General features: G+C 59.7%; 3 protein-coding genes across 3 annotated transcripts; all 3 read right to left on the bottom strand.

The window, feature by feature from the left end:
* On the bottom strand, positions 1–5,363 carry LOC117643000. Its single transcript, XM_034381637.1, has 10 exons — positions 5,271–5,363; positions 4,642–4,968; positions 4,174–4,322; positions 3,469–3,733; positions 3,241–3,268; positions 3,193–3,199; positions 2,792–3,140; positions 2,314–2,382; positions 2,028–2,117; positions 1–92 (listed from the first exon to the last, which is right to left on the bottom strand). Exons 1-10 carry the CDS (start codon positions 5,361–5,363, stop codon positions 18–20), a joined length of 1,452 nt encoding a protein of 483 aa, XP_034237528.1. The 3' UTR covers positions 1–17.
* Positions 5,364–6,194: 831 nt separating this feature from the next.
* LOC117642664 (protein arginine N-methyltransferase 6) lies at positions 6,195–9,089 on the bottom strand. Its single transcript, XM_034381079.1, has 7 exons — positions 8,876–9,089; positions 8,607–8,683; positions 8,338–8,452; positions 8,132–8,253; positions 7,793–8,026; positions 7,510–7,700; positions 6,195–7,416 (listed from the first exon to the last, which is right to left on the bottom strand). The coding sequence occupies exons 2-7, from the start codon at positions 8,676–8,678 to the stop codon at positions 6,960–6,962; spliced, it is 1,191 nt and encodes a 396-aa protein (XP_034236970.1). The 5' UTR covers positions 8,679–8,683; positions 8,876–9,089; the 3' UTR covers positions 6,195–6,959.
* An 8,944-nt stretch (positions 9,090–18,033) lies between these two features.
* Positions 18,034–23,981, bottom strand: LOC117642999 (growth arrest-specific protein 1-like). The gene is made up of 4 exons (XM_034381636.1): positions 23,658–23,981; positions 20,357–20,599; positions 19,187–19,364; positions 18,034–18,194 (listed from the first exon to the last, which is right to left on the bottom strand). Exons 1-4 carry the CDS (start codon positions 23,979–23,981, stop codon positions 18,034–18,036), a joined length of 906 nt encoding a protein of 301 aa, XP_034237527.1.
* Between the last annotated feature and the right edge of the window lie 568 nt (positions 23,982–24,549).

Below are 24,549 nucleotides of genomic sequence, written 5' to 3'. Positions count from 1 at the left end.
CGCGGGCTGAGGTGCCGCTACGTTGGGGGGGCGCTGCTCTTGGGCTGGAACTGCACCAGCACCACGAGGTACGTCGTCGTGGTGGCGGCCACCTGCGGCACAGGAGGATGAAAAGGATGAGCGGCCTGTCGCTCTGTCTCTCTCGCACCCTCACGGCTTGCCCAGGGAGTGCGACAGAGACAGAGCGACGACAGCGATGTGCGGAATCACTCGGCAGGGCGTCATGCCGGTGGAAGCGGGACGGCGTCGGCCTCGGCCCGGACTACATTTTGTCATTTCGTCCACGCGCCTCGTCCCGTCGCCGCAGACTGATTCCGAGAGTCGTTTTCGTGGCTCTGTCTCTCTCGCACTCATGAGGCGTCCGGCTATGTGCGAGAGAGACAGAGCGACGGAAACGGCTCTCGGAATCCGTCTGCAGATGCCCGGCGCACGGCGGCGCCCTTTTTGGAATAAGCATTTTGGTCATTCCCAACGCGGCTGGGCCGCCTTGCGGACCAGGACATTCATTCCGAACAGAACCTTCGTCGCTCTGTCTCTCTCGCACTCATGGCGTGGCCCGCAGGGGTGCGAGAGAGACAGAGCGACGAAACGACCCTGCGGACTGAGGCGGCTGAGACACGAGGACACGACACTGGGAGGACGCGCAGCTCGGCACCCTGAGTAACCGAGGCACAGTGGGCCAGAGAACCGGTGGAGGCGGTCAAAGTTCCGGACGCTTTTTGAGCTCCAGAGTCGCTAAATGGGACTCGAACCGATCGTGTGACCCCACCAATGGATTGCTCTCCGAACGAGGAATCCATTGGTGGGGTCACACGTTCCGTTCGAGTCCCGTTTAGCGACTCTGGAGCTCAAAACGCGTCTAGAGTTTTGGCCGCCTCCACCGGTCTTCTGGCCCACTGTGCGAGGAACGCAGACGCACTAACGCCCCGGCCGCTCGGCCGGACGCGCAACTCTGGTTTCAGTTTGAGCGGCCCGACGCGCGTCGTCATCGCCATCCTAGACGGTGTTCACTTCACGGCCGAGCGGAAACGGCGCGAAATGCTGTGCCTGTGGCGATAAGGCAGCACAGTGCGGACGGCTGCAGACTCATTCCGAGGGTCGTTTTCGTCGCGCTGTCTCTCTCGCACTCACGGGGCGTCCCGCATGGCTGCGAGAGAGGCAGAGCGACGAAAACGACTCTCGGAATGAGTCTGCTGTGGCGGAGGCCGGCAAGCCCGCGATGCAGAATCACAGAGGGCGCTGAGCTGAACCTCTTTTAAACGACAAAGGCCTCCTCCACCACTGTTCCGCCGAGAGCGTCACTTCTCCCCGGGAACATTTTTCTGCCAAAAGTATTTCTTCTGTCCGACAGCACGGGGCGCATTCACCCCCAGTATCTGGGACGGCGGTCCGTCTTTAGACGTGACTGACACACTGACTGCGGCATGCGACAGCTTAATTTGAACGACCCGAGCACGGAGCATGTGAATTCTAACGACTGCAGTTAACGAGAACAAATATAGCGCCGGATGATTAACCAAATGAGATTTCCGCGAAGTTGGCTCTCTCTGAGCGCGTGGCCATGCCGGCTCCGCGTAGCGATAACTTCACATTTCCTCCGGGGCAGCTGCCCACAAAAAATGTAACGCGGCCGTATAGTACCGCGGTTACACTGGAGAGCCTATTCCCATGACGTTATGCGGCGCGCATGATTGCGGCCAGCAGGCAGAGCGACGAACCACCGCGCCGCACAGTGGGCCAGAAGACCGGTGAGGCGGCCATAATTCTAAGCGCGTTTTGAGCTCCAGAGTCGCTAAATGGGACTCGAACAGAACGTTTGACCCCACCAATGGACGGCTCTCCGAACGAGGAATCCATTGGTGGGGTCACACGTTCGCTTCGAGCCCTGTTCAGCGACTCTGGAGCTCAAAACGCGTCTAGAATTTTTGCCGCCTCGCCGGTCTTCTGGCCCACTGTGCGCCGAGCCGCACCAGCCGCAGCCACATTCCGGCCCGCCATTGTACGTCGTGGTGTAGCAGTGTAGCTACCGCCAGCAGCAGGTCGTAGTTGAGCGTGAACATGGAGCACGTGTGCAGCTCGGCGCGCAGCGCGCGCACCTGGCGCCGGAACAGCTGCAGCTGCGGGCAGGCAACGGCCAATGTAAGAAGCAGACTGATTCCGAGAGTCGCTTCCGTCGCTCTGTCTCTCTCGCACCTACACGGGACGCGCCGTGAGTGCGAGAGAGACAGCGGCGGAAATGAATCTCGGAATCCGTATGCAGTGGCACCATCTCGGTGACCACGCCGGCGGTGTTCGACATCGGCGCGTGCTCACCTGTTGCGTGGACGCGTGGTCCCAGGACGAGGGGTCCACCAGACACACCAGCTGCATCAGCACCTGATCCTGGTGGAAAGGGCTCCGCTTTAAAACGTGCAAAGTTCGAGGGACGCGGCCGCCTGACGACTCCGCGACGCTGCCCCGCCGACAGCGCTGCGTGACGGGACGGCCTGCCCGCCAGGCGCCATGGCCCCTTAGGGCGGGGCGGGGTAGGCAGTCCCGTGGAGCGGCGCTGTCGCCGGGACAGCATCGCGGAGTCGTCAGGCGGCCGCGTCCCACAGTGGGCCAGAAGACCGGTAAATTCCGGACGCGTTTTGAGCTCCAGGGTCGCTAAATCGGACTCGAACCGAACTTGTGACCCCTACCGATGGATTGCTCTCCGAACAACGCATCCAACGGTGGGGTCACACGTTCGGTTGCGCCGAATTCACCGTAGCACAGCTCGAAATTTCATCGGAAGGCATTTAGAGTGTACCTGCTGCAGGACCTTCTCGCTGCGGTACACGACGACGAACAGGCGGTAGGCCAGGAAGCAGACCTCGATGGCCCAGAAGGGCAGCTTGACGGCGTCCCCCGGCACCTGGGACTGCACGGCGCCCACCAGCGCGAAGGCGTCCGTGATGAGCTGGATGCGCGTCTGCACCAGCTTGCACAGCAGTTGCGGCCCGAAGTACTCCGTGAGGTCCTCCACCTGCTGGAAGACGCGCTGGTGCAGCACGCGGAGCCGCGACAGCAGGGCGTGCCGCGAGGGCCCTGGTGGCCCCGTCTTCTGGTGGTCCTTCTGGTGGTCCTTCTGGCCCTGGCCGGCCCCCCACGCCACCTTGCTGGCCCAGGGGATCACCACGACGGGAGGCTCGGTGGCGTCGTCCGGCCCGCCGCCCGTCTCGGCCAGCGCCACGCCCAGGGGGCCGCCGAGGGGGCCGCCGAGAGGGCCGTCCATCAGGGACTCGGGCTGCAAGCGGAGGAGGGCGTCGTGGAGGCGGTTCGGGCGGCACAGCGGTCTGTCTCTGTCGCTCTCATGGATGCGAGAGAGACAGAGCTGTGGACTGATAGTTCCCGTCGCTCTGTCTCTCTCGCACCCATACGGTACGCCCCATGAGTGCGACAGAGACAGAGCGACGGAAACGACTGTCGGAATCAGTCTGCCGGCACCTGGTCGCTGGGGAAGAAGCCGCGGGACATGTTCCGGAAGCAGATGGTGATGCTGCGGTAGGCTCGCTGCAGCAGCAGGCAGCTCAGCAGATACTGGCTCTCGATGGCCAGCGGCACGAGGCGCACCGCCATGATGGCCGCCGTCACGTACCACTCCATCTTGGTCTCCTTGGTGTACGTGTACATCAGGTGGGCCACCACGCCCATGCCCATGTTGAACCACACCAGCAGGAAGAAGGCCCAGCTCTCCAGCGGCCGGCAGTGCCTAGACAGTCAAGGGTTAAAAGTGAGACGAACAGTTGCAATCCTTGCAGTACTTTGTCGCTCTGTGACTCTCGCACCCCTGGAACGCCGCCAGGGAGTGCGAGAGAGACAGAGCGACGAGAGTGCTGAATGGAGCAAGCCTGCACACAGTGGGCCAGAAAACCGGTGGAGGCAGCCAAAACTCTTGACGCGTTTTGAGCTCCAGAGTCGCAAACAGGACTCGAACCAAACGTGTGACCCCACCAATGGATTCCTCGTTCGGAGAGCAGTCCATTGGTGGGGTCACACGCTCGGTTCGAGTCCTGTTTAGCGACTCTGGAGCTCCAAACGCGTCTGGAGTTTTGGCCGCCTCCACCGGTCTTCTGGCCCAATGTGCTGCAGTGGGTGTTGGAAGTCGTGGCGCCACTCGGCGCGCAAGCGCAAGAAGACAGGGGAGCCTACCGCGACGTGGACGGCGGCGACCGGTTCAGGGCGTCCAGCTCGGCCAGGGTGGTGTGCGCGGTGCGCCACGAGACGGCCATGCTCCGCGCGCTCACCAACGAGTACCACGTGCAGAGCAGCGCGATCACCGTGTTGAGCAGCATGGGCACCTGCAGCGCCGGGGCGGGCTCGTTCAGACAAACGTCGGCGACCACGCGCCAGCCACAGTGGGCCAGAAGACCGGTGGAGGCGGCCAAAACTCTAGACGCGTTTTGAGCTCCAGAGTCGCTGAATGGGACTCAACCCGAGTGTGTGACCCCACCAATGGATTCCTCGTCCGGAGAGCAATCCATTGGTGGGGTCACACATTCGTTTCGAGTCCCATTTAGCGACTCTGGAGCTCAAAACGCGTCTAGAGTTTTGGCCGCCTCCACCGGTCTTCTGGCCCACTGTGCAGGGACGAGTCTTTGGACCAGCCTGCTGCCGTACCTCGTACACGTAGTTGCTGAGGTCGGTGCTGGTCTTGATCACGACCTTCCTGAACTCGTCGGTCTGGTAGTACGTGGCGTAGGCGGAGCAGACGGCCATGGCGAGGCAGAAGGGCAGCCAGGGCAGCGACACCTTGAGCCAGGTGTCCTTGTCGGCGGCGGGGTTCTCCCTGGGCACGTACCGCAGCGGCAGCAGCCCCAGCAGCCGCGACACGCAGTAGCCCGGCACCAGCAGGAAGGGGATGCCGCCGGCACCTCCACGGCCTGCTTCGCGTCGGCCGGGATCGGTGTCCGGCGGCAGCGGCGCGCCGTCCCAGCGCCGCGGGCGCTGGAATCCACCACAAGCCACGCCATGAGCGTTCGGCGATACTCCGCGCCTCGGTGGCGCTTTTTTCACGCGGGGTATTGGCAGAGTGATTTCAGTGGCGCGGCGAGCAATCAGCAACGATAGGGAATACCAGGCCGCGCGCCGCGCGCGACGAGGTGTTGACCCACTGGACAAGATCGCGGTGCTCGCGGCTCGGGGTAAGACCGGTATTAGCAAGTCATTTATTTTTATGACCGATCTGATAACACTATCAGTCACAAACGGGGCACCCCTGCGGTTCAGGCAGGGTTTAGACTGATTACCTGATTCCAGACTTTGTTGTTGCCCCTGCGCTCCCAGGAGTCCCGGCCCCACGAGCCCTGGCCTGGTCCCCATCGCGGAGGTGACGCACCCATGGTCCTGGACTGCGGGGGTCGCCGCCGCTCCCCCGCGCGAAGCGCCATGGCGGCCGTCAGCCAGGTGAGCGGACCTGGTGACCGCGTGGTGGTCGACGGCCAGGTGCTCGGGCTTGGTGACCGCGTGGTGGTCGACGGCCAAGTGCACGGGCCTGGTGACCGCGTGGCGGTTGACGGCCAGGTGCACGGGCCTGGTGACCCGCGAGACCCCTCCTTGAGGCGGTCAGGCGCCGACTGCTCCGGGCGGAGGCCGGTGGCGAGCACGGCGCGGGGGCGGCTGCGGGCCCATTCCGAACAGTGTTTTCGTCGCTCTGTCTCTCTCGCTCTCGCGGGGCGCAACGTGACGGTGCGAGAGAGACGGTGCGTGGAAAGTGCTGTTCGGAGACCGCACGCTGCACGGCTCGTTAGACGCCGTGGGCAAACAGAGGTATTTGGACAAGCCCTCCGCGACGCCCTGACCCACGAGGGCCACAAGGGCTGCCCTGCCCCGCCCGGCGTCTCGCAAGTGGAGCAAGGCCAGAAGGGCGACGCGAAGGGCGACGATTGATGATGGGCTGCACGCCGCTTTGGAACAGTCGTTGTCTCTGTCACACCCATGTGGTGTCCCGAGGAGGTGCGACAGAGAGAGACAGAGTGACGAATCGCCTCTCTGGAATCGCTGGGCTCCTGGAAGACTGCCCAAGGACGCGGCGTGGGTCAAGGTCACTGGCAGTCAACCCTTTGCCGTTGCCTGGCTTGTTTGGTTGAAGGCGCTCCTTCCCAACACCTTTGGCATGCGGGCAGGCCTCTCCACTTTTTCAATATACGGGCAGACAGAAAAGATAAGCAGAGTTCGCTTGATGTAAGGCACGTTTACTGCTCAATCATAAAAACAAATCTTACAGATGTTCACACACAACTATCACATACATTTGTTTAGTTCCACAAATCAGTCAAGAGAGAAAACAAACAAAACTGCCCTTCAGCTTTGTATTAAATCCTAAGGTCTTCTGGTACTTTCGAAGGCCCTAAGATCCTGAAGCAACTTGTCAACATAATTGTTAAAAATTAATAACAGCCTCATATGCCACTTTGATCCCAGCTTTGACAATTGTGGCTATAATAATAAAAATACCCACTATGTAACATGCAGCACACAAGGAACTCAAAACCCAGGTGTAACAGACCTACACACAGTCTCAAATGCACAAAACCAATCAGGTACTTTGTTGATTCTTACGAACTGTAACTATGAAAAATAAATGGTTTGTTTCTGTCCCAATGAAGAGTAAAAGCAGCTGCACAGATTGTCAATAAAACCAACTCCTCCTTGAGAAAACTGAGGCAATGAAAAAGAAGCAGCTCATTGAGGAGAAAACTTAGTCAAAATGATGAGGTAGGAGAAAGAGACACAAGTACACATAACAGTTTCTTTGCAAAGAAACATGATGAAATCTTACCACACAAATCGGCTCTTCAAAATTCACATGATAAAGACAAGATCAACAAGAGTAATAATAAGATAAGATATACATGTGACAAAACCACTGTACAGTTCTGAGGTTCTAAGCAAAACTTGTTAATTAACTAGCGCAATAAAACAGATTGCCTCCAAATTTAATGACTTCCTTCTCCATTTTCTTTGGTCTTGTTGGCATCATTTAAATCTTGCCTCTCACTGTTCATTTCAACATCACTTTCATACTCCTCTTCATCTTCCATTTCATCATCATCTTCTCCCTCCTCCTCATCAAACTCTTCATCCTCAGCCTCTTCTGACTGTTCAATAAACTTTCTGATTACAATGCACTTGGTCATATGACAGCTGCAAGGCGTGGGATGCTTTTCTTCTTCGGGATCTAACAGGGTTAATTCTATATTGTAATGGCGAACAGCTTCTGGATCTCGAGTCATGGTGAGTTCCCACGCCAAGGGTTCAGCTTCTTCCACAGTCCGTTCTTCTGGAAGAACTATTGCTGTTTGTTTCCAGTGGGTGGAGGGCGCAGAGGGAGCCGTGGACAACACTAGACCTGATGGAAACCGCACTGTGAACCAAACACATACACCCTGGTATCTAAAACAGAAAGCAAAGCACAAAATTTACAGTTTAAAAATAAAAATTGAATCAAGAATGAGTAAACAAGAATAAATGAATAGAAATAGTCACCTTCCACCACTATTTGCAGCTACAACATGCTTTACACTGATCTTTTCCAAGTCAGCCAAACAAACGGTCGCAAGATTTATACTCTTCACTAGATTTCCTGCTCCAAGAAGATCCTCTGGATCAATCGTCATCACCTCAGGACTGCTTGCTTTTTTTTTACGCCACGCTTTACCAACACACTGCATTGAGACCTTACAAAGATGAAATAAAAATGGTTATTTAAAATACAAAAAAAAAAAAAAAAGGAATCCTGAGACCAACATTAAATTAGATAACCACTTACTCCTTGAACATCCTCCCAGAAATCATACAATGACGGAAGGCAGCATGGAGCAGCCCATATATCAGCTTTGTCAGGGAACATCAACCCTCCTTCCTTCAATAAGCGGTCCCTAGCATTCAAGACAGAGTCCAGCATTCCTTCATGCAGAAGGTAGAAGCCCATCCATTCAGAGACTAAAACATCAGCCTTCTGCCCATCAGGAAGCTCTACATCCTCAACACGACTTTGGATAACCTACAGCAGAAAGAGAAAATGAGTTGTAATACAGACAATAACTTATTATAAATAACCTGAATTTTTATTTCAATTTTTTCAAAACAAGACTCGTATCTAACTAACCTCTATCTGGTCTGTTAATTTGTTTTCCTTGACAACTTCTTTCATGAGTTCAGCTAAATTGCTAGCTTCAATAGCATAAACTTTCTTAGCGCCAGCCTGAGCACAAAATATTGACAGGATACCTGTGAAATAAAAATATATTTTTGTCAAAATAATCACGACACATAAATTAGTTAAGACATAAATTGATTTCACTTCAACCATACCTGTGCCAGCACCGACGTCGACAACGATTTTGTCTTTGAACATTGCTTTGTTTGCATTGATAGCATGTCGATAGGCTTCAGTTCGAGGCTGGTCATTCAACATAAGGTGATGAACCTGCAGAGTCAAATGTGAGCCACTAAGTATATGTTTTTAACCATCGTCACTAACAAGAACGCCCAATAAAATGTTTTGACCTAAAATCAAATTAGGTACACAAATACCTAAATGCTGACAAGGTTAAAACATCTAGGACAGTAGTAAGGCTTACCTCCAGGTCCTCATAGCTTTGGAAGTAGTCCTTCGGCTTCTCGGCTTCAGAGGAAGTGTCTGCGCCGTTCATGGCTCCTGGAGGCACAGGGAGAAAGAGGTGAGTGAAAATGGAACCAAACGCGTAGCTCAAACTTCCAGGATATTTTCATGCATGACATCAATGATGTTCCACCATAACCTCTCGGCTTCACCGGCTGTGGACCCACTAACGCGCAACAGGTCGCCGCCAAGAGCTTATGGCGCGGCACCTCGTTGGCTTCGACTTACCGTGTGTCTCCAAGAGCGAGTAGAGCAACGAGTTTGCCCTCTGTGCGGGCGATGAGGCTCCAGACGGGTCAGACGTGTGCGTGTACCTACAAATGTTTTGATAAAAGTGCGACAAAAGAAAGAGAGAAAGCGTCTGGTCTGGCGAGCAGGGCTACCAACTGTCCGAACAGGAATGAAATGCAGGTGTGAAAAGAGAAAGGCCGCCATGCTTGGCCTGGATCAAATCACTGTCCTGTGAACGAAAACCGCTTCCATCATATGGGGATGGTCACTGTATTGAAACTAAGACTGGACTGGAATCATCCACTTGAACTGAGCGCCAGCGCTCGGCGCCCGGTGGGTAGGCAACCCAACAGACACCACTGCACGTTGGGTTGCGTCGCATCGCCGGACGGCGTCCGGACGTCGGTGAAATGGCATCGCATTTCTCACAGGGAATGACCCGATCTGCAAACGAAACCAGCCCTACCAAGACTCAGCCTGGTTGGAACACAAACCCGAGGCCGGACTATGTGCCAAGTAGGGGGACAGAAATCGAAGACCCGCTTGGGACGGGGCGGAAATCGCAGCCCCCTGGCAGGGAAAAAAAAAATCGAAGCCGCATAGCGGATCTAGGCCCGGTCCGAGGGGGGAAAATGAGCACATTTTGCTTACTTGGAGAGACTAAGTGTGTTTTTCTGCCTGCCTCTCGGCAACCTAGGGGCAATGTGTGTGTGCTGGTGGTGGTTAAAAGGGGGGGGGCGTCCTTTTACCCTCCACTGGAACCGCACCTGAACAGTGCACCGCCCCACCACCACTATGTGTCTTTCGGGCCCCAACGAGACGTCCCACGAGTGCGAGAGAGACGGTTGGGAGTTGAGGATGCCGCTGCCCAGAGCCGCTGCCGACCGCTGCCAGTACTTTGGTCCAGAGAGTCGTTTCCGTCGCTCTGTCTCTCTCGCACCTGTGCGGCCCGCCCCGTGAGTGCGAGAGAGACAGAGCGACGAGGACGACTCTCGGAGTGAGTGTGCTGCCGGTGCCACCGTTCTAATTCCCTGTCGCGCCGTCGCCGTGTCCACGCGGTAATTGATGGCGCTGGACACGCCGTCCGAGATCCTGGAGATGCTGCCGACCGACCGTCTCTCTCGCACTCCCAGACTGCCACGGGGACGCCCGGCGGGTGCGAGAGAGACGGAGCGCCGGGGCGCTGTTCAGTTTTCAGCCTGCAGGCCGACGAGGACGAGGCCCTGTCCGGGGCCCTGTCCGGGGCCCTGTCCGGGGCCCTGTCCGGGCCCTGCGGGTATCCGGAGCACCGCCGAGCCCCCCGCCCTGTGGGGCCATAATCCGGGCTCATGCCGAGCCCTCTCCGGCCCTTCGCGGTGCCCGCCCGGGGCGTCCGGGCCCTGTCCGGGGCCCTGTCCGGGGCCCTGTCCGGGGCCCTGTCCGGGGCCCTGTCCGGGGCCCTGTCCGAGGTGCGGGTATCAAGCACCGCCAGCGCCGCGCTGATGACTCAATAAATCCGACGGTTCTCATGCCAGCATCTCTCTCTCTCGCTCTCGCAGTGCCGCGGCGGCGAGGTTTTTATTGGACCGTTTGTCCGGGGCGGGAAGGGCCAAAAGTGTGGGGAAGGGAACGAACAAGGAAAGGGGGCGGCGTTTTTTTTCGGATTAATATATCTCTGCCTCATCCTGGGCGGAATGCGGAGAAGAGGGCCGTTGTGCTGCCGGACAGAGGGACGCTGTGGGACGCTGCACTGCTGCGGACCGATTCGCTCTGTCTCTCTCGCATCTGTGGGGGACGCCCCTTGAGTGCGAGAGAGACAGAGCGACGAAAACGACTCTCGGAATCAGTCTGCTGCTGACGCTGCCGGGGCGGAGGGGCGCGGACACGCCCTCGGGGACGTCCTCGCCGCGCCCTCGCCGCCAGGGTGATCCTCGGGGACGCGACGAAGGCACGAACCCCATTCCCACGGGCTCCCACTGGACCATCCCCCTCGCTCCAGACGGAACACGAAAGTCAATACGACGTCAAAGAGTGACATCAATGTGACAAATTCTGTCATGAAGCATTGCGCCTCTCGGCAGCAGCGTTCGGTGTTATTTTGACGTCTATAGACGTCTATAGACAGTATAGTTTCGACTGCTCCACCTTGGCCCTTCATACGAGAGATAAACACACACACACACACACACACACACACACACACCACGTGTCCTCTCCCTACAAAACCCTTCGTGGAGAAGATGCGCGTTCATCTCTCCACGCACGCACGGAAATTGGATCAATCGTGGCGACCCCATCCGCCCGCCTCGGAAGGCTGATTCCGAAACGGCGGCGTCGCCCTGTCTCTCTCCCTCTCTCTCTCTCTCTCTCTCTCTCTCTCTCTCTCTCTCTCTCTCTCTCTCTCTCTCTCTCTCCCTCTCTCTCGCTCTCGTGGGGGCGCAGCACGGCAGGGGTGCGAGAGGGACGGAGAGACGAGACCGCACTGTCCGGGAATCGGTCCGCCGCGACGCAACCGGAATGTGAATGTGATTGTGAGTGGCGCCGAGTCACGGCCATTGATTGCTTTGTGTTCCCGATTGCAGCATTGCTGCAGTCTCTGGAGGACACGCTCCCTCGGGACCAACGCGCACGTCCGCCGTGTCACGCACCGTGAGTTTTTCATACCGGAGAGAGAGAGAGAGAGAGAGAGAGAGAGAGAGAGAGAGAGAGAGAGAGAGAGAGAGAGAGAGAGAGAGAGAGAGAGAGAGAGAGAGAGACGGCGACGGATGGGGTACGCGCGTTTTGTATCCACGGCGCCACTCCTGCGGGGCCCCTCCTGCCCCCTCCCGCTCCCCTGCTACCTCCTCCCCATATCGAGGAGAAAACAAAGTCATCAACTGCGCAACAAAAAGCAAAGGCAAACGCCTCGTTATAAAGTGGCTTCCTGCTGGGGGGAGGGGGGGGGGCCTCACGTGACCGCCGCGCTCTGCAGGTGTTTGGAACAGGTCCGGGTCGGGCCGCGCGAGGGGAGGGGAGGGGGGGGGGAGGGAGGGGGAGGGCGACGCGCCTTTCAGGAGCAGGTGGAAGGGGAGCCGGCACTTATCACACCCAGATGAAGTAATCATAGCAAGGTGTGTGGAGGGGGAAGGGTCGATTTTATTCCTCCCTATCCCTCCAGAATGGCTGCTCGAACACTGCCCTACCCTGCGAAAAAAAAAACAAGAAAAACAACAAAACGAACAGAAGTATGCAAGCAAGCACACCGGACCGGCTGCAGTTTCACCTGATGATAGCCGAATCACTGCATGTCCAAACGTCAAAGCGTTTCTTAGTTTTTTTCCTTGAATTGAAATTTTTGTTTACAATTGGGGCATGTTCCCTTTGACACCCGATGGGTGCAGCGTCAACTGGGGCATTTTTCCTCTGACACTTGATGGGTAAGGCGTGCGCAGCACTCTGGCATTCCCTCGCCCTCTCAGTGCTCCCAGCGCTCTCAGTCCAGTTGGCGTTTAGTTTGGATAAGTTGTCGGTGTCCGGGCCGTCCTGGCTGTCCGGTCCGGAGTGCAGCAGGCTAATTCCGAGAGTCGTTGTCTCCGCTCTGTCTCTCTCGCACTCATGGGGCGGCCCGTATAGGTGCGAGAGAGGCGGAGCGAGGACATCGACTGTCGGAGTCAGTCCGGTGGTGGCAGGCGAGGCGGTATTGGGGAGGATGCGGCGTCGGCCGATAGATTAGGGAGTGAATCGAGTCCTTGTCTTCCTCTCGATCACCGTTTATATTGTTTGGCTGGACGGACGGGGGCCTCGGACCGTCTTAGTTTTTATCCCCTCGTGTTTCTTTAATGCAGAAGAATAACAAACAAACAAACAAACAAGGTGAAAAAGAGGTGGACTAGTAGGTGGACGGACAGTTGGCCGAAAAAAACCCGAGTCGCAGCGGACACGACTTTGTACACGTTTTGAGTTACTCAAAAAAGGACTCGAATCGAACACGTCTGTTGGGTTTTCCTTGCTTCTAGGAATCTGGTACCCCCGAGGGGTAACCCACTGTAAAATTTTGTGTGCAATGATTGTGAGAATGTGTTGGAATCTGCAAGATTTCTGGCGTCTTTGCTTCACATTGCCGCGGTTTTGTCGCAGGAATGTGGGTGGAATGTGTTCAAATTATGCGCAATGAATGTGGGACGTTGTTCGTTCACCCCTCGCCGTTACCTGTCTGGTATACTCTGAAGTGTTTGTTTCGAGTCGGGTTCACTTATTATATGGAGCACGGTACGTGCGCAGATGGCCGGGCGAACTAATCGGAGTCGGTCGAAGCTGCGTTGCGTGGCCCGTGCCAACCGTGCCAACCTGCAGGCCTGCCAACCTCAGGGACCGCAGCCTCAGGTGGCCTCAGGTTTCTCCGCAGGGCTTACCCACTGCGTCGCACGCCGTGGGAGCGACGGAGACAGAGAGTGGCTCGTGCGGTTTCTGGACGCAGCGGCGGCGGCTCCGCTGCGCCTTGAAGTGCCGCCCTGCGTGTCACTTTGCGTCCCGATCCAGTCCTGCTCCAGTCGTCGCTCTGTCTCTCCCGCACGCACGGGGCGTCACGGAGGGGTGCGAGAGAGACAGAGCGACCTGCTGGCGGCGCGGCCGCGGCTGGCGGTGCCTTTCACGTGCAATCTATCCGGCCTGGAGCCCCTGGAGCCGGACTGGAACCGAACCCCGGCATGCCCTGGTGGGGCTTAACCACGCGTGTGATGAACTCCATGCCCGACTCGTGCACACAGTGCCACAGCGCCACAGTGGCGTGGTCCATGTGCGGACGAAGGGGCGGGGCCGGCGGGGCCTTTGACGCGTCGGGCTCTGGTCCAGATCAAGCCTGCCTCTCAAAATCCGCTTCACCGCAATGAATGCCTGCAGCCTGTTTCGCTCACTGCTTTGGACGCCACTCGAGTGCGAGAGAGACAGAAGAGAAAGCAGTGAGCGGACTCAGCGAGGGCAACCACTCGAAAAATCCTGTGTCCCCTGGACCCCTTGAAATCTCTGGAAATCCGTATCCCCCAAAAGGAAAGAACAGGCAGACTTTAGGCGTAAAATTGGACGAAATCTTGCGAAATCCGACGAAATCTCTCGACTTAAGACCCCAAACATCGGACGTGGTTGCCCCCTCGTGACTCAGTCTGGTCCACTGGGTCCAGAGCGTCAACGCGCCGATTCCATGTCCAGAATGCGGTGCTCTATATAGTCCCGCAATCTCTGTCGGGCACAGCTTCATCGATTGTTTCTCACTGCGTCGAGATTCTGGGACGTCTTCATGTCCGTGTCCCACGCCGCGGGGGGCGGATGGCAGCCCCGTCAGCAGGCGCGGCGGCGCGGCGGCGCGGCCACCGACCGCTTGGGGGCGGGGTGGCGGCGGTGCCGGGGGTCCGGACATCCGGACGATTCCGAACTGCAGGAACTGCAGCGGCAAGCGAGGAGCCCGCCGCCGCCCGCCCCGCCGCCGCCCAGGTCGTCGCTGATGACGCACTTCGGGGCGGGCACACCGTGAGGGCCGGCGCCGGGGATGGCGTTTTTTGCCCTAACGCCCTCCGACCCGCAGCGCACGCACGCACGCGACGACGCGTCAATGCCGCAACCAGCACACTGATTCCGAGAGTCGTTTTCGTCGCCCTGTCTCGCTCGCACACTCATAAGGTGCGAGGGAGGCAGAACTATGAAAACGAGTGTCGGAATCAGTCTGCCCGGCTGCTGTGCACTGGCGCCTCTCCGTCGTCGTGGTCAACCCGGGTCCTCCCTGGCCGCCCCCACCGCCCCCACCGCCCCCACCGCCCCCACCGCGCTCCGCTGGCGAGATGGACCCTGGTGAGGTCCTCGACCGGCCTTGTGGAGGGGCAGGGGGGCAATGTTGGAGGAAAGGGAGCCGCTCTCCGTCCGTTCAAAACGACCGGCATGGGGGCCTGCAGGAGGCTGATCCCGCCAGTGCCGTAGATCTCCTCGAGTGCGAGAGAGACGCAGCGACGAGAGCACTGCTCTGTCTGCCGGCCTGCGGGAGGCCTACCACTCCGCGGGGTCATCACTTTTCCGCGGAAGGCCCCGCCAGCCCCGCCCGCATAGTTGGGCCGAACAGGCCATTTTGCCGCTCTGTCTCTCTCGCGGCCTTACGGGACGGCCCGTGAGTGCGAGAGAGACAGAGCGTCGGGCGCCCCTCCCCCTTTCCCTGCCCCCTCGCGTCCCCGTCGTCCCGGTCGTCACGAGCACCGCGACGGAGAGGGACGGGACGGCGACCAAGAGGAGTACTACGGTTTTGTCCGCCAGTTCCTGTCTCGCTGGGTGGTCCGGCCCGCCACGCCCCGCCACGCCCCGCCCTGCGCCGCGCCGCGCCTCGCCGGGATCTGGCCGGGCTGGGCACGGCGGCACGGCACGGCCTGCCCCTGTGCCGCTCTCCGCTCCGCGCGCTCTGGCCTTCCCCCGCCCCCGGCCGCCCCCGGCCGCCCCTGGCCACGCCCCCTGGACGTGCACCTTGTGCGTTATAGAGTGCCGAGTGCGATCCGCGCCGTGTCCAGCGTGTCCAGCGGACTGCTTCCGAGAGCCGCTCGCGTCGCTCTGTCTCTCTCGCACCTATACGGGACGCCCCATGAGTGCGAGAGAGACAGAGCGATGGAGAGGACTCTCGGAATCAGTCTGCAGCGTGTCCATACCGCATAGAGGCCGGCCCGGGGCCCATTACCATGGACATACCCGGCCAAACAGGATAATTGAAAATATGAAGGGAACAGAAATAAAAAGAAAGGAATCCGTGATTATACACTCGCGGCGCTTCGGAATGATGCAAGCTCGGTACAAACACAGACGCGAATGGCAAATGACGTAGCGGTCCCCTGCAGACTGGATCGTTTTCGTCGCTCTGTCCCTCTCGCACTCGCGGGGCGTCGCGTAGAAGTGCGAGAGAGACAGATCGACGAAAGGCTTTCGGAATCCGTCTGCTGGCGGTCCCTATGCAGGAATGTGGATTCGGGCGTGGGTGCGGCCTTCCCTTCCTGGCCTTCCAGGCTCCAAGGCCCAAGGCTAGGCCGCGGCCTCCGCCAGCCTCCGCGCCGCACTGCGTGCCTCGCGGCCCCGCGGCCCCGCGGTGCGCTTCGACGTGTGTGGCGGTCACGTAACAGCGCTGCAGCGGCTCCTTCCGAACTCGTCGCTCTGTCTCTCTCGCGCCGGGAGGGAACGCCCCACGCGTGCGAGAGAGACAGAGCGGTGAGTTCGGAGTCAGTCTGCGGCCCACGGCCCGGCTGTCACAACGGGTTCAAATCAGCATCGGCGACGCAGCCGCGCAGCCGCGCACTCGCAGACGGACTGGGCCCACCAGCAGGCCGATTCCGACCGTCGCACAGTGGGCCAGAAGACCGGTGGCGGCGGACAAAACTCTCGGCGCGTTTTGAGCTCCAGAGTCGCTAAATGGGACTCGAAACGAATGTGTAACCCCACCAATGGATTGCCCTCCGGAATCCATTGCCGGGGTCGCACACGCTCGGGTTGAGTCCCATTTAGCGACCCTGGAGCTCAAAACGCGTCTAGAGTTTTGGCCGCCTCCAACGGTCTTCTGGGCCACTGTTCGTCGCTCTGTCTCTCGCGGTCCAATAGGACAGTGACAGACAGACCTCTTCGAAATCAGCCCGCCAGCGGTAAGTAGTGCCTTGTGGTGTTCTTCCAGCTTCCACACTTCGGCCGGGTTCCCCGCTTCCGGCGGGCCGAAGGGGCCGAAGCATGGCGACGACAGGCAGGTGGAGGCCTCGCCGGGGCGACGGGTGCGACGACAGGCAGGGGCGCTCCTCCCCCGTTCGGCCGGGCAGTCGTCGACGCCGACGTGTCCTGACGGCGCCACCGACGCCGACGTGCGTCCTGGCGGAACCGTCGACGCGGACGTGTCCTGGCAGGGACCGTCGACGTATCCCGGCGGTCCTTCGCCATGACGACCGCCACCGCGAAGGATGCAGCCATTCATTCTGCTGCAGAATGGGGCCGTGCTGTCCGCATTCGATGCATTCGATGCCAGATCGGAATCTGGCCGATACTCTCACTCTCCTTCCTTCCTTGTTTTCTCCCGCGGGACTCTGACTCTCCCCGCCGGCCTCGGCCCGCCCCGCCCGGCCCCGCTCCCCGCGTGTCTCCGCCTCTCCCGGGTGGTCGCCGGCGCGGCCGGCCCGACCGCCGCGCGCACCGTGGGGCTGGGCCGGGGGCCTTACGCCGGCCTGGGCCCCGTAGAGGGCCCCGTAGAGGGCCCCGTAGAGGGCCCCGGAGCCTCGGCCAAGGGCGCCAAGGGCTCGGCCAGCCAGGGCTTGACGCCACGTCTGAATGAACACGGCCCGCACGGCCTCCCCGGCCTAACTCACCATTTCAAATGAGATGGCCGTGCAGCCTTGCAGCGCCGTGGGCAAGGCCGGCGAACCGGCAGGCAAGGCCGCAGGTGCAAAAGGAACTAAAAAAAGTGACCGAAAAGCAGGGCGGCCGTCATGCCGAACAGCCGCCATTATTTACCTTTCCCGGGCATCACAGTCACCACCATCATCAACGTCATCATCATCATCACCACCGACCCTCTGCAGGCAGACCGATTCCGAGAGGCCTCGCTCTGTCTCTCTCGCACTCACGGGGCGTCCCATATAAGTGCGAGAGAGACAGAGCGACGAAAACGACTCTCGGAATCAGTCCGCTGGGGTTGAAATTACTCAATTACCCGCCGTCAATCACCGCCTTGCGCAGCGCGGCAGCCTCGGCGGAGCGACGGGAAAGCCGCGGACGAATTTCGCGCCGGGATCGGAACACCGGCACACTCGCTGCCGGGACTTCTTTGAACCGATAAACATTTTCGGCTCTGGAGGGAGGGAGGGGGGACGACGAATGGAATAAGCGGAAACGGCCGTTTAACAATCAGTATCGCAAAATTTATTATTATAATTTTTTGTCTTCAATCGCACTCATACAACGTCCTCTCTCTAGATATTTGCAGTCTTTACACATTTCTACATGTATGTTTTACAAAATTAATCTTATGTACACCATCATCACATTATTTCTCGTATGTACAATTATTACAAGTCTCTCTCACTCCGTACATACATACACCCCCCCCCCCACACCACACACACACATACACACACGCACCATACACTATAAACGCGAATAGTACGGGTTTCGCGACCGGTTTCGAAACAGCACAAACACACTCACACAAAAATACCTCTGTGATTGTGATACATACACAGAACGGCAGTAGGGCAAACTACAGCTTTATAAAAACAATTACTATACATTTGATCACATTCTAGAACAAACAAAGACAAGTCACTTCTATCTTCAAAATTAGCACCATTTTCCATTTTTGTCACTGGGAATTTTTACAAATCACATAAAGTAAACAATCGCATTGGGTAACTGTTCGTTAAAATCGTCCACAACAATAATTTCAAAAATGAAACAACGTTTCATGCGTTTTGGAAAATAATACATTTTAAACAATGGATTATGTCTCGATGGCAGTTTGACTATCGACTAATCAGTCTGATCTGCCCACCAATGCACAAACCAGCGGGAAGACGTCTCAGTCTTGGCTTACAATCTCCTAGTCTCGCCTCGTTTTCTTTTATGCTACTTTATTTTTTACAGCTTTGTACACAGGTACGAACATATTAGAGTAAACGCTACACAACAGCAGCACCACCTATCACAATGGCCGACGGCCGTGCCGTTTCGAGCCGCCCTTCCCGCAGTGGCGCGCCGCGACCAGCGATTGGTCCATTGCATCTGAATTTCAGATAAGCCGCTGCGCCGCGCGTCTTTGGGCGGACCACACGCGTCTCGGCGGCGCGGGGGGCGGCGCGGGGGGCGGCGCGGGGGGCGGCGCGGGGGGCGGCGCGGGGGGCGGCAAGCCAACTGGAACGCGCGCTGCATTCGCGTGGCGTCGCGGCGCTGTCCGTCGAGGCCATAGTCCTGCCAGCCAGTGGAGCGTGTCGCGTCCCCGCGCCTGCACACCGATTCAGCTTCTGTCCCTCTCGCACCCCTTCGGAAAGTCCCTCGAGTGCGAGCGAGACAGAGAGCGCTGGCCGGCGCGGCCTGCCCGGCGGCCTGGGTGGCGGCGTCGGCGTCGCGGCGCGGACGGCTGTATGGAGGCGTGCACTGCTTGGAGGCGAGGCGCCCCGCGGTGGCGCGCTGCTCGCGCTGCTCCGCGTCGCGGCGGCGCTGCTGCTGGCGTCTCTTTGGTGGGGATGGGGATCGTGGCGCCGAGGCCACGCCGTCGTCACGGCGGTCACGACGCGCCCGCCGCGGCGGCCAGCACCGCGGCCGCGACCAGGGCGAGCAGCGGCCGCAGCGACGCCGCGCCGCCGCCGTCGCGCTTGGGCAGCAGCTCGTTGGTGTCCACGTCGCCGGGGAGCGCGTCGGGCGGCGGCCGCGGCGGCTCCTGGTGGAAGCACAGCCGGGCCATGTTGGCGCGGATGGCGGGGCAGTCGTAGTCCTCGCGGCCGTCGCACCAGCACGAGTCCAGCTTGGCGGCCTTCTCCTGCGGGCAGAGGAACAAGGCGGTCAGAGAGGGAGCAACAGAGGGCGTCTTCGTCGCTAAGTCTCTGACGGGGGCGACCCTTACAGGTGCCAGGGAGAGACAGCGACGAAAACGACTCTCGGAATCAGTCTGCAGAGCGCCACGGTGGGCACCGAGGGCACTCTGCTGCGCGCCTGCGTTGAAGTCTCCAGGCCGGAGACTTGGAGACCTCATGAAGCGTGCAGGGTGGGTCTGTCCTGTCCTAATTAAAACGTCATCGTCCCGAGGACGCGGAGAAAGCGCCGCCGAGTCGTTTCGTCGCTCTGTCTCTCTCGCACTCATGGGGCTCTCCGTAAGGGTGCGAGAGAGACAGAGCGACTGCCGTTGACGCGACGGCCCGACTAATGGCGAGCGGCATCCTTCAGAGACAACTGTCTCAGGAAATGACGCCGCCCTGCTGACTCTGGCCGATTCCGAAGAGCGGTGTCGTCGCTCTGTCTCTCTCGCACTCTGATGGGCGCCGCAGCGGTGCGAGAGAGACAGAGCGACGAAGCGGTGTTCGGAGTCGCGGTGTTCGGAGTCGCCGTGCACCCGGGTGGAGGTTCCAGGCAATGGACGCTTCTTGACGTCTCCGTTGAAGCAGCACATTGAGTTGTGGATGTCAAAGTTTACATGTCAAAATTTGGACTTTCTTCATGACAAAAGCTTTGACATGCTCAAAACAAGTCTTGTGACATGACTCAAAAAGTCTTGTGACATGACTCAAAAAGTCTTGTGACATGACTCAAAAAGTCTTGGAAAATGACTCAAAGTCTTGTAACATGACTCAAAAAGTCTTGTAAAATGACTCAAAAAGTCTTGTGACATGACTCAAAAATAGTCTTGTAAAATGACTCAAAGTCTTGTAAAGTGAGTCAAAAAGTCTTGTAAAGTGACTCAAAAAGTCTTGTAAAATGACTCAAAAAGTCTTGTAAAATGACTCAAAAAGTCTTGTAAAATGCGAGTCTGCTCACCTGCCGCCTGAGGATGGAGATGGAGTTCTTGCAGCGCTTGCTGCACCGGTGGCCCAGGAACATTTTCCGGCAGTGCAGGTGGTAGTAGTCCAGGGCCGTGGAACAGAGCGCGTCCGCGCCGCAGATGAGCTGCGCCACGCGGCACGACACTGCCGACTCGTTGCTGGTGGCGCGCACCACGGCGGGCCGGCACACCTCGACGCGCCGCTTGGTCTCCTCGCACAGCTCGTCCGCGCACTGGCACTGCAACAGGGGGGCGGGGAGCACGTCAGGCACACGGACATACAGCTCGCTGATTCCGAAAGTCGTTTTCGTCGCTCTGTCTCTCTCGCACTCATGGGGCGTCGTGGGTGCGAGGGAGACGGTGCGATGAGGGCGGCGGCGCTCTGCACGACGGCGGCGTGGAGTCGCGGCCCCTCCGGCACGCGCTGCGCGCGCCACGGACCACCTGCCACGCCGCGCCGCGGTCCGCCGCGTCGCACTTGGCGGCGTCCTCGAGGATGCTTGAGCAGGCTGCTGCATAGGCAAGGCGCCCGCCGCTCCCTTTCCGGGCCTCTGCAGACTGATTCCGAGAGTCGTTTTCGTCGCTCTGTCTCTCTCGCGCTCATGGGGTGTCCCTTGTAGGTGCGAGAGAGACAGAGCGACGAAGACGGCTCTCGGAATCAGTCTGCAGGGCGGCCAGGGCAGCCAGGCCAGCCCCGTTTCCGGCCGCGGACCTCACGACTCCCCATACGTCGGCGTCGTGGCCGCGACGTGGCCGCCGACGTCGTGCCGCGGCGTGGCGCGGCGGCGGCGCCTAAAGGTCGGCAGGGACCCAACCCCGCCCAGATAGATCCCCGTTCAAATGCCAGCCGCGCTGTGGTTTTCCCCGTGTCCGGCGCCAGAGGACCCCGTCGACGCCCCCACGCCGGCCTGCTCGGCCTGCCCACGGCACCTACACCGTGGCACTGCCTCACGGCGCACGCCGCGGCACGGCCAAAGCCATCAGGGTCATCATCCCGGCCCGCTTGATTAATCCCAGCCGTCGCTCTGTCTGTCTCTCTCGCATGGGTGCGACAGAAACGGAGCGACGGCCCCGGCCGGGCTCAGTGATCACGATTAGGAAGACGGCCGTGCGCGGCTGGGAGAGCGGCGCGAGGCAGCGGCACCGCGTCGCGTTTTCGACGTTTTTAATAAACGGGCACACGTCGCGTTGCCCGGCCACGTCCGGACCCTCGGCAGGCAGGCCAAGCCGCTGCCAAGTGACTCCGATGCACATCCGGCCTGCTGGCTCTGGATGGCTGGCTGGCTAGCCGGACGCGGGCTCCAATTTCAGGAATTATTCCTCGCTTCCAGTTCGATTTCACGCGCCAACGTCCCTATGCACTGTAAGTACTCATACACTGGTTATGCCCTTGTATTTTCCGGAGAGGCAGGGTGAAAAAGGGGGAGGGGACAAAAAACGTTAAAGAAGCTTGGCGTGGTAATGGCTCCGCCCCGCCCCGCCCCGCCCCGCCCCGCCCCGCCCCGGCCCCGCCCCGCCCCGCCCCGCCCCGCCCGCCGCCCGGCCGCTGGGGCCATGTGATTGAATCATTATCCAGGTATGCTGGCCGCGCTGGCGTCGGGGCGACGCAGCAATGCGCCTCTCCCCGTCTCTCTCAAGTGTAATAATATGTGACGAGCTCGGCAGGGGGAGGGGGAGGGAGAGAGAGAGAGAGAGAGAGAGAGAGAGAGAGAGAGAGAGAGAGAGAGAGAGAGAGAGAGAGAGAGAGAGAGAGAGAGAGAGAGAGAGGTACGCGCGTCGCAACCGCCAAACACACATCCGTCCATCCGCGAGTTCTCTCTCCAGCCAAGCTGAGTCGTCGCGCTCTGTCTCTCTCGCGGGACGCCCCCTGCGAGTGCGAGAGAGACAGAGCGACGAACTGTTCGAAACCGTTCTGCGGGGCCGCGCAGAGTCTTGTAGAGGAACGGGACAAACAATAATGCGTCGCTCCAGGACTCCAGGACCTCCAGGACGGCCTGCTGTTCTCCAGAACGCTTTCGCCCTCCAGGGCTGCCGTGCTCCAGCGGCCTGGAGCCGAATACGTCCGTATCCATGCTCGACGCCGTACATGGCCTGCTCCACTGCACTGGCGCACTTCTTGGCGTTGCCAGGCACTCAGGCACGCAGTGACAGCCCAGCCAGCCCCCCAGCACCCCAAGCCCCATGCCGCTCTCTCCCCTCCCCCAAGTTTCCTTCCAGTGGCCAAGGACTAACGACGGCAAAACCAACAACAACATTTGAAAGTTTTCGCCAAAAGCCCCCTCCCTCCAAAGTTCTCCCCCAGTGACCCAGGACTAACGACGGCGAAACCAACAACAACAACATTTGAAAGTTGGCGCCAAAATCCTCCTCCCGCCAGCCCCCGCCATTACACGTGTGTGCAGACCCAGGCAGGACCAGGCAGTGGCGTGGCGTTTGTCAGCACGTCCCTTCGCAATTTATCTTTGGCCCGAAGGAACACATGCGAGAGAAAGACGAGAGGGCTCCACGGCGGGCTAAAAAAAGGAGCAAGGACGCCCCTGAGGCTGAGAGAAGACAGGCCACGCCGGTCCCCGTATGGCGTGCTACGCGGTGCTACGCAAGAGCAGACGCAACGCCTGCACCGTCAAAAACAACCGTTTTGTTGTTTGTTTCGGCAGAAGAAGTGAACCACCCAACGCGTCCGGCCTCCAGAGGGTTGCAGCGAATCGATCAGAAAGGCTTGCGCTGCGGTGCGGCACCGTGCAGCAGTTGGCAGCATTCGCCACGCTCGGCCTCGGGCTCGGGCCGCGCGCGAGGCGTCTGGCGTGGTCTGGCGCCACCACACTGGAGAAGGGTGCGTCCCGGCTAGGCGGCCGTGCCCCGGCCATGTGGACAGCGTCAGTCTGCTCCCCGCCATGCACGCCCACAACGTCGTCGTGGACCTCCCGCCGTCCCTGGCGCCAGCCTCGCCCTCGCCAGTCTCGCCAGCCACTCGGACGACCTTCAGAAGACCGGCGCCGGCGGCCAAAACATTAGACGCGTTTTGAGCTCCAGAGTCGCTAAACAGGACTCGAACCGAGCGTGTGACCCCACCAATGGATGGCTCTCCGGACGAGGAATCCATCGGTGGCGATCGGTGGGGCCACACGTTCGGTACGAGTCCCATTTAGCTCAAAAACTGTTCGGGATTTTGGCCGCCGGCGCCGGTCTTCTGGCCCACTGTGAGTCGTCCCGTCGACGACGACCCCGCCGCCATCAACTAGAGGGTCCTGGCGGAAACGGTTCGAGACACCCTCAGCCACCAAGTGGACTACTCACCGTCATGAGGTCCTTGCCCTCGTCCGTGGAGGTGAGCGCGATGAGGGCTTGCTGGCAGGCCTCGGGGCAGTGGCCCGGCGGGCCGTGGTGCAGCGAGGAGCAGCCCACGATGTAGGCCTGCAGCGCGCGCCCGCAGCCCGTCCGGTACGCGCACTTGAGCCGTGCCTCCTCGCAGCTCGGCGGCCTCCTGGCGTCGCGGTTGCTGTCCAGCACGTCAAGCAGGGGGTGGCCCGGCGGCGGCGACCTCTCCGACGACCACTCCGACGACGGCGACCTGGGCCTGTCCGCCGGCGGCTGGCCGCCCGACAGCGCTGCCGCCAGCATGTCCGGCAGGGCCTTCGGCAGGGCCGCCGCGCCGGGCAGCGCGACAGCGATCATGGCGGCGGCGACGATGCAGGCCGTCAACCAAGGCGCCGAGTCCATCCTGGAGGAGAAGGAGAACGCAGGTTAGTTTTCGGCTGGGTAGCTCTGATAGTCAGCGAAACGGCCACAAGCCACAAGACCACAGCGACTAGACCGCGGACGGCCCAGGGCCTATACAAGGTCCTGGACCTCCCATAGCTGTCCATAGCCAACGAGCGAAACCCCAAGATTCATCTTGTGTGCGCGCGCGTGCGCGCGAGAGTGTAGCATGACGTCTCAACATTCATGGGACGGGACCCCCAGGGCGGGCTAGCTTTTCATTCGCCTGATTGTAAAGCGATTGAACACGTGGGGAGTGGGGAATGGAACCCGCGGACCGGCCATCATGGCGGACCCCAATCCAACGTTTTGATGGCGGCGCGGCACCGCGGCCCCCCAACGCGTGGGCGTCTCATCCTCGTCGTGGCGCAGCCGACTGATTCCGAGAGTTGTCGTCGTTCTGTCTCTCTCGCACTCATGCGGCGCTCCG

Source organism: Thrips palmi, unplaced genomic scaffold (assembly GCF_012932325.1).
Source record: "Thrips palmi isolate BJ-2018 unplaced genomic scaffold, TpBJ-2018v1 HiC_scaffold_16, whole genome shotgun sequence".
NCBI classification, from domain to species: domain Eukaryota; kingdom Metazoa; phylum Arthropoda; class Insecta; order Thysanoptera; family Thripidae; genus Thrips; species Thrips palmi.
Note: the sequence above shows the minus strand (reverse complement) of the source record. Positions and strands in the feature narration are given on the sequence as shown.

What these genes read in the sequence shown, in the direction of transcription:
- LOC117643000 (XM_034381637.1), bottom strand. Translation starts at nt 5,363, where the DNA reads ATGGGTGCGTCACCTCCGCGATGGGGACCAGGCCAGGGCTCGTGGGGC. An exon ending in TCAGCAACTACGTGTACGAG is followed by an intron (nt 4,323 to 4,641) that starts GTACGGCAGCAG and finishes CCGGCGCTGCAG; the next exon opens with GTGCCCATGCTGCTCAACAC. An exon ending in GCTTCTTCCCCAGCGACCAG is followed by an intron (nt 3,269 to 3,468) that starts GTGCCGGCAGAC and finishes CTCCGCTTGCAG; the next exon opens with CCCGAGTCCCTGATGGACGG.
- LOC117642664 (XM_034381079.1), bottom strand. Translation starts at nt 8,678, where the DNA reads ATGAACGGCGCAGACACTTCCTCTGAAGCCGAGAAGCCGAAGGACTAC. An exon ending in AATTAACAGACCAGATAGAG is followed by an intron (nt 8,027 to 8,131) that starts GTTAGTTAGATA and finishes TTTCTGCTGTAG; the next exon opens with GTTATCCAAAGTCGTGTTGA. An exon ending in TCTGGGAGGATGTTCAAGGA is followed by an intron (nt 7,701 to 7,792) that starts GTAAGTGGTTAT and finishes CATCTTTGTAAG; the next exon opens with GTCTCAATGCAGTGTGTTGG.
- LOC117642999 (XM_034381636.1), bottom strand. Translation starts at nt 23,981, where the DNA reads ATGCTGGCGGCAGCGCTGTCGGGCGGCCAGCCGCCGGCGGACAGGCCC. An exon ending in AGGGCAAGGACCTCATGACG is followed by an intron (nt 20,600 to 23,657) that starts GTGAGTAGTCCA and finishes CCCCTGTTGCAG; the next exon opens with TGCCAGTGCGCGGACGAGCT. An exon ending in GCCCAAGCGCGACGGCGGCG is followed by an intron (nt 18,195 to 19,186) that starts GCGCGGCGTCGC and finishes AAAAATTCCCAG; the next exon opens with TGACAAAAATGGAAAATGGT.